The sequence below is a fragment of the Gavialis gangeticus genome, unplaced genomic scaffold (genome assembly GCF_001723915.1).
Source record: "Gavialis gangeticus isolate Ggan-Ray unplaced genomic scaffold, GavGan_comp1, whole genome shotgun sequence".
Lineage (NCBI taxonomy): Eukaryota > Metazoa > Chordata > Crocodylia > Gavialidae > Gavialis > Gavialis gangeticus.
The window spans coordinates 62,470-73,380 of NW_017728983.1; the positions used below are offsets into that span (position 1 = coordinate 62,470).

A 10,911-nucleotide genomic window follows, 5' to 3' on the forward strand; every position below is an offset into this window, starting at 1 on the left:
GGGGGGGGGGGGGGGGGGGGAATCAACCACACCAGTATACAGTGAATCTGGGATAAAACAAAACCCTCTGTTTTCTTTCTCCAATTAAATTTCATTGCAATACTAACATTAAAAAACTTAACTATGTCATTAATGTCAATAAATCCAATGAAATTAGTAGGTGAAGTAGGGAAGCAGATAAAGTGTACAACTAGTTTTTGCAGGAAAAGGAAGTGACAAAAATCAACTAGAAAGAGGGGGGAAAAGGCAGAAAAACCAAAACAACAGCAACCAACCTTTACTTTCCCAACAAGTGCAACAATAAGGTAACAAGTAAGTTAGATGTACAGTTACTATATAAAGCCGTATTTCAGCCTCAGAGAGAGTTCTGCAGAACAGGAGTACTTAATTCCAAATCTGTGCACTAGCTCACAAATCATGATTACAGATTTAGTCCTCCTCACAGAATAAGCTGGGACAATCCTGGACTAGTAGAACAGTGATTCATTCGTCTGCCATGACTAAGCCTCGTGATAGGACTTCCTTGCTTCCAAGTACTGCTAATTTTATTCTGCTTGTACACAGCTAAATTCTATTCCTTCTGGTCAGAGCTGTTTAAGTTCTAGTTCCAAACCTTTAAAAAACAGTTACAGACAATATATGTGCAATATGTGCAAACAATGCTTTTCATTAAAGTGAGGCTGTACAATTATTACTAAAGGAATAATGTGTGCAACCTCTGTGTGACTATCATGCTTGAAACCAAAAAACAGTTTTGTTCTCAGAACCAAAGCTAAGTCAGCAGAGTTGATTATCAAAATGTTTGCTATAGTAATTGAGGCATGAAAACATGATTGGTGTTTTTATGGGCAAAACACCATTTCAAATAGATTTTCCCACGATCACATTTGTACTCTGATAGAACTGGACATGAAGTTATTAACTTGGGTATCTATATTAATGCAAGGGTATACTAATATTCAAGGCAGTAAAAGCAATGGAGTTTTAAGTTCTGCAAAAAGGATACTTCGAATTCAAAGCATTTACTACTTTGTATATTTGTGAAGCCAGACTGTCATAAACCCCCTAGTGAACAAAAGTCAAGACTGTAAAGTATGTAGTCCTCAGGGTATGAACAGTTCTGTTACAAAGCCTCTGACTTCCACAAGAACCAGGGCTAACATTTTAAGATTGTGACATCAAATGTCCAAACTTAGACATTTGACAGCTGTACTAGTTCCTTTCAAAATTCTTCTGGCTACATTACAATATGCGCAACAAAATGTGCAGCATATGTAACAACCAAATCACAGTATCATGGGAGAAAGTGTGACCTGCGGAATATCAAGCTGGGAAGTTTCAGCAGTGAATGGCAATGGCTGCACCAGGAATTTAAGAGCATACATAAGGTTTCAGAGAGACAAATCCACCGTAGTATACTAAATTGCCTCAAAACCTTGACATCTGAATTCTTGACTTTCTCTGCCAGAGTTCTCACAAGTATAACAAAAGGAACACACAGTGTAAAACACATGAACTGCAAAATAAAGTGGACACATGATCTAGCTAGTCCAGTTTTCCAATTCATGCTGACTACAACTAATACCTCAGAAAAAACAAACAGAAATAAACAGAATAAAATAAAAGTACTGATAAAACCTTACAGTGTGAATAAATAGGAGAATTTCTTCCTACCTTACCAGGCAATAGGTTAGGCTTTGAAACAGAATTATTAACATCTATATCTATCTTAAATTTAACTTTCATCTTTATCCATACAAATGGCCAAACCTTTTTGGATCCTCAGACTACAATCCTTGGATCTCTCGTGACAAGGAGTTCCAAAGGTTAATTATACGCTGTGCAAAGTAGTTATTTTCTAACTAGCTTTCAATTTTACTTGAACCCCTTCTATTTCCTTTACTATTCTATGCCCTTCATAACTTTTTAATTTTTTTTTTTTTTAAACAATCCCCATCTCATTCCATTCTCAGGAAGAAGTGTAAAGAGTTTCAATGACCGAAGAAACCTTTCTATGCCTTGTAACCCATCTCTTATCTGCTCTCAGTTATTAGGTGACCAAACCAGAACACAACAGCACGCTAGGTAAAGGTGCACCACCAACTAAATAGAATGACGTTTTCATTTTTTTTTTTAATTTGTTCATTTTACAACATATTGCATTTTATGCAGTAAAGGTGACACTGAAGAGCTCAAAGAAAACCTCTGTGCAGTGACAACTGAACATACACAATTAAATTTAGAAAGTATTGAGCAATGTGTATATTTCCTTGGTTTAGTCAGCATTGATTTATCTAGGTTACTAACAATTCATTTAATTCTTAATTCATTTGTGCTGACTATTATATAAAGACAAAAATAAAAGGTTGCCAGAGAGGACTCAGACAGCACTTTGGGGGACTACACTGGAGCACAACAGTTGACCTCAGTTTGGAATTTCTATAGTTCGGCATCTTGATTTTACCCCAAGAGAGTACCAACCTTTCATAGCCTATGGTTATGGGACAAGAACTCTGACTTTAAAAGCAGACCAGGTTATACTCAAAGATGTAAATAGGAAGTGAAGTTTTTCTTGCTTTTACATACAGTAATTGGTATGTTTATGGGGTGTGTTAGCTGGACCTGCAAGTTACCCAAATACTTATTTTAAAAGGAACAATAATTAAAGGGTGTGGGCTGTGTGTATAAGTTATGAGATTTTACCCTCTCATCCCACAACTAGTTCTCTCAATAGCCCTGTGAGAAACTGTCACCAATAGCTCAGATTTTTCAACAAATGGATACACAGTACTGTTTGAATTAAACTGATCCCATATTTTCAAGTTCAATTTTAGAAAAAGTTGTCTTCGGAATACAAGATGAAAACTACAAATGAAGACCGTTAGCTGCTACTGCCCTTTTAAAACCACACAGGAGAAGCAAGGAAAGGACACAGAGTTAAATACACTAAACACACTACAATAACAACGGCATGGATAAAGTTAATTCGGTATTTTTACAGCATGCAAAAAAACCCCAAACATATGGTAAGTAGCAAAGGCAAGACAGTAGGGGGAACGATACTGGCTGACCCCACACAAGGGGGTGGGAAATAAAAGCAGATTTCTAGTGAGAACAATATAGTAATGGCTTAAAATTTACAGGGTACTAATGGCATTTTAATATGCTTCAGCATTTTTTACAGTTACTATTTTATAACATTATTTCACCTTAGGTGTTCAAAAGCTTCACAGAAGTCTAACTCTTTACAGTTAATTATGACAAACAATAGTAAAGCATTTTCCAAGTATAAGTGTTAGGGTGGTATTTATGCATTTGGAGGGCACAAAGAATACTTGTTATCTATTACAGCAATTCATATCTAACTATCAGCTTCTTTTTGGGGTGAAAAATATCTCAGTGGCCAAACTAAAAAGATTACTACTTAAAACATTTAAAGTATAAATGCTGCTCCACAGAACAGTATCCCACATAAGCCACATTTAAGTGATTCCAGTGTATGTTAACCATGACCTGCAGAGGAAAAAACTTGGGCTTGTGGATTTTTTAATGTATTAAAAAAAAAAAAAAGCCTGAAAGGTGTGATTTCCAGCACCTTCCTGTCAATGAGGCTTGTTTCTGGTTTTTAAAATTAAAGAATTAAAATGTCAAGTCATCTGCCCTGGAAGTTTTTATGGTGACTGACAAATTAGTGTAACGACATTACAAGAGTGAAAGATGACACAGGGAATATTTTTAATTAGGGCATTTTGAACTACTTGTGTTAATGTTTAAACTGGAGAACGGCATCATTTTTATTAGGCTTTTAATCCCTTTCAACATTTGAATGAAGATGCAGGGCCACCCATATAAATGACTGCAGCCCTCTCAGGAAAAGAAATAGCAAGCCCTAACTTGGTATTTTAGCTGCCTTATTAAAAAAAGAAGTTCACACCTTTCAGACCCTTTGTATACATCAGAGCACAACAGAAATGGTATGAGGCCATTTCCATTCAAAATGTCTACAGGTAACCTTTACCCCTTAAGCCCAACAGTGCCAAAACAATCCAACTGACTTTGGGGGTGAACTCACCTAGATTCAGATCTGGATCTAGATTTTGACCTGGATCGCCTTGAGTCCTCCTTGGATCGAGATCTTGCAGGAGTATGCCTTCCAGACTTGCCAGACCCATGAGCACTTCCGCTTCTGGAAGCAGAACGGGATTCCTGCATGCAGATATTGAAAGTCTAATTTGTACACAATTTCTGGGTGATCTGAAATCTGTAAACAAGCTCCAGTGAAATAAATGGTAAAATCTCAATTATGTGTCCGGGCAGTTGGAATTAGAACTGCCTAGATTTTAAGAAGTTTTTTTCCTGGTAGGCACTTCTTTACCCTGCATATACTTTTGCTGTTAAACAGATAATGCATGCATGTTTAGCAAAATATACAGGGACACATAAACAGACTAGTAATTACTTAGCGTAGTGCTTTCAGATTCCAGATTACTTCTTATCTTAACTTCATTTTTATTCCTTTTCTTCATTCTTCCGTTTCAAATTCTGACTTCTTTCATCTTCCCCACTTCACACAAATTGCTCAATATTCTATAAGTGGGACTTCTGGTCTGATAATTAGCATGCATTCACTTTCTTTTTTTTTCAAATTTCAGCTTCACTTATTCCTGAGCTTCAAATAATTCTCATTTATAAAACTTGTCAAATGACGACTTCCGCATTTTCCTTCTTCAACATTAACCTTAATAGAAAAAGAACAGGATGAAGAATATTTAAAAACTCCAGGATAAAATCTAGTGCCAAAACTGAAACTAGAAAAAAAAGGTTGTTTTTGGACTTTTTATTACTAGATATGCAGTTCAAGAACTGAAACTATTAAGTTTTTACTACTTTTTTACATAGAGGTCCATTCAATCTAACTTAGCACTGGGTAATTGTGCAATTTCTATTTATGCCTAATTTAATATGAAGAATGGAAAACTTACTGGTCATTTTTGACATTTCAAGCCCTGTTATATTTCACACATCTTTAGTCATATTTAGACTTCAACAAGAAAGGCTTAAGTGTCAAAAGGTCACCATAAATATTTAATACTGATCAACTGATAATATGTTTTAATGCAAGGGTACAATTCAATTGTACATTAGATAATTTAATGCGATACTTCTTTTTAAACATTTTGTTACGCTTCTGTTGTCACTATGCATTATTAAAAGAATTTTGAAGCCTGGTTTTAAAAAGTTAGGCGTGTATTAATTTCACTTGCCTGCATAACTAACTACACACGCAAGCTTTGTACTTTCATGTTACAATGATTTTAAAACACAAATTTAGGACACAAGTCTGCACATCAACATTTTAAAGTCTCACTTTAAAAATCTAGCTGTTCTAGTTAGACCAGTTTTTAACTTCTACTTTTTCTTCTATTGGACAAAAGAACTATCCTAATTAGTTACATTTTGTAATTTAAGTTTCTAATCAGTAACAATGTTAAATGTTCTCAGACAGGATCATAAGTCTGCAATTTGTATCGCAAACACTGGAAAAGTACTATTTCGAAACATCAACAGGGAATTTAATTCTGAATAGAAACTCCTCTAACTGCTCTTCAGTTGAAAAACAAAAATACAAAACATAAAAGCTAAATATTGAGCCAAGATTGCTCCCAAGAATGCAGCATTAAATGCAACATCTTGGGGCCAAAACTTGTTCTCATTCACTCTTGTTTTGTCATTTCTAAGGAATGTTGCTCCCCCCTCCTTTTAACCTCACATTCTCAGAATTTTGGAAATTCATCATAAAACGGAGTTTAAGACCATCAAACAGTCATTAAATGAAACATCAGGGTTTAGTTTTAGTTTAAACTGTTTCCACACAGCCCAGAGAAATGTTTAGTCTTATTGTAAGTTTTGCTAGTGATTTAGTTGCCTGCCATTAGGTACTAAACCCAGAATTCTGAAGTGTAAAATGCAAGCATTTAAATCAATGGTATTATCAAGTGAGTAAAAAAGCTGATCTTAAGTTTGCAAGTAATCTTGCACTGAACTCTTCCACAAATTCATTCAAGAAGGGCTAGCAGGATTTTGTCCTATTTAACATTCAGTAATGACAACATTCAAAGAAAAAAAGCTCAATCCATCAAGAACTCATCTCAGGTTAAAAATTCTATGAACTAATACAGCCAGTCAAAATCTTTGCTCTAATGCTCTAAAAACTTCAATACAGTAACCATGAAGATGGATAAAACTAGGAATAACAACTTCCAGCCTATGAGCACACTATTTCCTTGTAGAAAATAGTACATTCACAATGTTGATAGTTTAGAGATAAGGAAGGCTCCCAACTTGTCTGTCAAAAATGTTGATGAAGTTATGCCAATATACAATCCAAGTAACAGAATTATAGTGAATATTCAAAAGTATAGTCACTAAACACTGATTTTAAAAATCACCAGACTGCAGAACTTGATGGTCTAGTGACATATCTGTCCTAAAGCTGTAATCCAGTTTTTATGTAAAGGCAGCCAAAAATCCTACGTGTTCACAGAAATGAGGAAATCTCATATCACAATGCCATTTTGCTCTCATGGCGTGCCTCTCATTGAGACTGCAGACAAAAATTCCAAATATTGTGATGTGAACTTCCAACAACTCCTTAACTGCACAATTTCAAAGACTACATTTTATCCACGAAAAATCTCATTTTAAGCTGGGCATCACTTTACCTATTAACCAGAGTACAGTCATCTCTGTGGCTGTACATACCAAACCATGGTAAGAGCCAAACAACTGTAAGTGTTGGCAACCCTGGTTCAAATAAATGCAGAGCTAATCCCTACCAGTTAACTGATGAATCTCTACATTCCCAATTAAACCACTGCTTCTCTTTCATCTCCTGCCTTTTGATTTTGCATCTCTCAGCACTCACTTCCCTACATTCTTCTCCCAAAACCTACTTCAAATGCAATTTTATAGAAATCTCTCCCAAAGTCCCTTTTGTGAGCCTTTGAAGAATTTATTCAACTCTCACGCACATTTAGTACAGTAAAAATCTAAAAACTGAGGCAAGCAGGAAGTGATTGCAACAGATCTGGACAACACTACACTTTCACTTGTTAAAATCATAAGGAAAGCACCCAGTTTAAGGCAAGAGTTTTGCCCCAAGGAGTCTCTTACCAAATTTCTATACAATACCTTTCTTATGCCTTCAACAGGCCACTAAAGCTTGAAAGGCTTCCAAGCCTGCCTCGGTTTGCTCTTCCCAATCTGAATTTTCTTCTTCGTATGTGCACTGCTCTTTTTGCTGCTACATGGCCCATGTGGCAACGTCTACTAATAGCCTGCAACCCAAGAAGCAGCAGAAAAAGAACAGGCTTCTGCAGCAATAAGCAAGAGGGGGTCAGAAGAGGAAGCTTGTTTCTACTTTCTGCTCACTGCCCCCATCCTGGTACAAAGCCAGCAAGTATCATCTTTGTTTGATAAAATGGCTCAGCTTTTGTGGAAACAGTAAAATCTGGACAACTACAACTTTACTGAGTGTACATCTAAACAAGATCTTCTAAATTCAAGTTTCAGACCTGGCTGTTTTTCTTTCCATCATGCAATGCTGGATTTAGACTATAGAGTCCCTTGAGGAGCCCCTGCAATGTGTAAGCATGATGTCGTAGCCAAGACAGTCCAGAAACGTGAGGCACGGATTTCTTAGGGCGGTATCTTTTATTGCACCAACTGTATATAGTTGGTGCAGTTATACAGCCTTTCACATTCTTCTTCATGTCTGACCAGAACAAGCCAACCAACCAAAGCTGCTGTAAAGAGGGGTTGAGAGAAGTTGCCAGGAGTAGCAGACACTCAATTAGCAGAAGAAAAAGGTTATGTATGAGTGATGTTGTTGCCGGATGGGCCAGAACATATGTGAGGGACATGGATTTCTTAAGGTGGTATCTTTTATTGAACCAAGTAGCTGGGATAAAGCTGGACAAGCTTTTGAATGCAAGACATTTTTTGTTGCATCTCTGATTACAGGAAGCCAGGCACAAGTCGCTGTGCCTGGTTTCCTGCAATCAGGGCTGCAAAGAAAGTTTCATATTCAAAAACCTGGATAACTTTATCCCAGCTACGTAAGTGGTCCAATAAAAAGTATCACCCTAAGAAATCCTTGCCTCTCCCAAAAGAAAAAACTGATTTACCAGGAAGTCCAGGCCTATCAAAAGAGGAGGGTTGTTTTCACCTTCAGGGTATGTAAATAATCAAGAAGTCAGGTAAACTATAACATTAAATATTGATATGGTCATCAATTAATATTATAATCAGGTCAATACTAATATTGCCATCATATTAATAGTGGTGTCACTTAATAATTCAGCCGACTCCTAAATTCTTTCCACACCAAAAGGTACAAACGAGCCTCCTCCCTTTTGAGGAGCCTTAACCTCCCAGTAATCGGCTCTGTCTTCTGCTAATTGAATGCCTGCTAATTTAACCGAGGACAGAACAATTAAACAACTGTTTAGTGCCAATTTTCTGAATCCAGTTATGCTAATGAAAGTGTTGCATGTAGCAGAAGACTAGAGGCATGGAAGAACTAGGAAAAGAGAATTGTTCCAAGGAAAGCTGATTTTTATTTCTTTAAAATTCTCTGTGCCATGAAAGAAGCTGCAAAGGATGACAACAGCTTGACCTTTTTGTCACAGTACTATTTATTTCTATCAGAATTAAAACAGAAGTGGTGAGTGTACCATGTAAAAATCACCTAATAAACCTTCCAGTTATAAACAACATTTACTCTTAATAGTCTAAATAAAGGAGGTTAATTAGGTGCATTACACCAATGGTACACCCATATTAGTTAGAGTGAGCCATGCCTGAAGTTCAGCATGTTAGAATTAGCTTCATGTGGTTACAGATTATGAAGAGGCTTCTTGTGATAATGCATTAGATACAACTGCAAGATTAACTTGTTCCATATTTTAAACAATGCAAGTTGAAAAAACATACTACAGACAAGTTGCTAGTAAGATGCATTAAATAATTTAAAGAAGGCAGAGGCATTTGGAACATCTAGAATAGCCTCATCCTTCAACAGATATCTGCACTAGGAAAAGGTATTCTAACACGATCTGGAAAAGTGTATCTTTTTCTACTTGGAGATAAGGCCAGTGAATCCAAATAAAAAACAACAAGTATCCGCCACCCATACTGGTCAAGAATAGGGTCAGTACTTGCAAGTCTCAAATGATTCCAAATCAATGCCTGGCAACTATCCATTTTCCAAAAGTACCCTCCTTCTGTCTGAATATTATTGTTTAGGTGAAGCCAGAAAACCTATGAACATATGATCTAAATCATTATCACAGTGCCTTCTAAGCAAGCTGTTCTTATTTAAAATTCTGCATTTGGAACAAAATTCACACACCTGTATCTTGGAAAACTAATCAATGAAGCCACACAGAGGGCCTAATTATGCTGGGAAAGGCAAGCAGTGGCAAGACTAATGACAATGGAAGTCAATTACATCTCACTCACTGAGCCCTCCAACTATGAAATAGGGACACCACAACTTCCAACTTGAAGAATAATGACACTAACCCTGCAACATGTCAAAAATACAGAAAATAAATCCTGGTTATTTAACCACTCCTGGAGAATGCAAACAAACCTTACTCAGTAGTGATGAATTAGCATTAGTAGGGTGAGGGGGCTACAGGCAGAATAACAGGAAACTGCAATCACAGCAGTATGTTATTCTGTAGACAAATTACCTTCATGAAAGCCACAACCTGCAATCTAGTTTAACAATAGCACATCTCTTGTAACTAGTTATCCACACTCTCCATTTTTAAAGACACTTGTTAATACCAAGCATATTTATGAATTTCCAAGAGTCCAAATGAGCCACATGAGCAATACTAGCATGTTTCAAACATGGCCTACAATATGCCTGTCTGGAAAACCCCAAAAACAGAATGATTCATAACCTGACTTTTAGAAATTATTACTATTCCTTGATAGAGGTCCTCTTGCCTCTACTGCTTTGTTTGTTTGTTTGTTTTCAGTGTTTCAGCAAACAGCTTTCCTAGAATACCCTGTCCGAAGGTCATCCCAAGTAGGGTTAAAAGTGTGCTTACACAGTAGCCAAAAGCAAGGTATAGCTACCGCCATTTTTTGGATGGCTCACTGTAAGCAAGACTTAATCCCACCTCAAATATATTCTTTTCTTAGAAGATTATTTAAGATGAGCATAGGATATGGATGCTCATGAAAAATAACACAAGTCTGAAATGTTACTGGATGGAACATCATCATCTATTATGGCTATCACTTTTACCTCCAAGGGCACCAGTTCATTCAAAGAGCACAGCCTTCAGTTGTCACAGCTGATAACTTCAAAACCTAGCGCTGCCCAATGCAGCCAAAGCTCTGAAGCTAGAAAATACTACACCTGCTATTGCAAGGGCAGTGCCAGGAAGCAACGAATAGCTAACACCCCAGACTGATTTCTGGGGTTAGCCTAATCTCACTAAGAAAAGCAATGCAAAACCCCCATGAGAGGCTTAAAAACTGTTCTACCAACTGACGCATAGGATGAAGACGCTTGGTTTCTGGTCAGGGAGGATGCTGCACTGAGCAGGGTGCTGGACTAGGTGACCTTGGGAGGCCCCTTGCAGCCTGCTCTTCCCTAGGACCCTACCAACTACACAACCCAGCTACGGGAGAAGTGAAAAGCATTTCAATCTTTTTTCCATTTGAACCAAGCGGCTCCCTAGAGAAGAGACCAGCGGGCTGTCACGGGTGACCGGCTCAGCCCCTCTGTCCGTGAGCCATGCAGCATCTCGGCCCACGCGGGGCTGCCCAGGGGGGTTTCTAACGCCCCCCTCCCACGGCCCGGCCCGTCTGCGGCCCCCAGGCGGAGTG

The 10,911-nt window shown here is 37.5% G+C and overlaps 1 protein-coding gene across 2 annotated transcripts in view; it reads right to left on the reverse strand.

Moving 5' to 3' along the window:
• Positions 1–10,911, reverse strand: part of TRA2B (transformer 2 beta homolog (Drosophila)) — a 41,671-nt gene that overhangs the window by 24,750 nt on the left and 6,010 nt on the right. The window contains exon 2 of one of the 2 annotated variants that reach the window (XM_019512613.1): positions 4,073–4,206. In XM_019512613.1, coding sequence (XP_019368158.1) covers positions 4,073–4,206 — 134 coding nt within the window. Of the gene's footprint in view, positions 1–4,072; positions 4,739–10,911 lie in introns of both variants that reach the window. The other variant, XM_019512620.1, reaches the window with a different exon arrangement.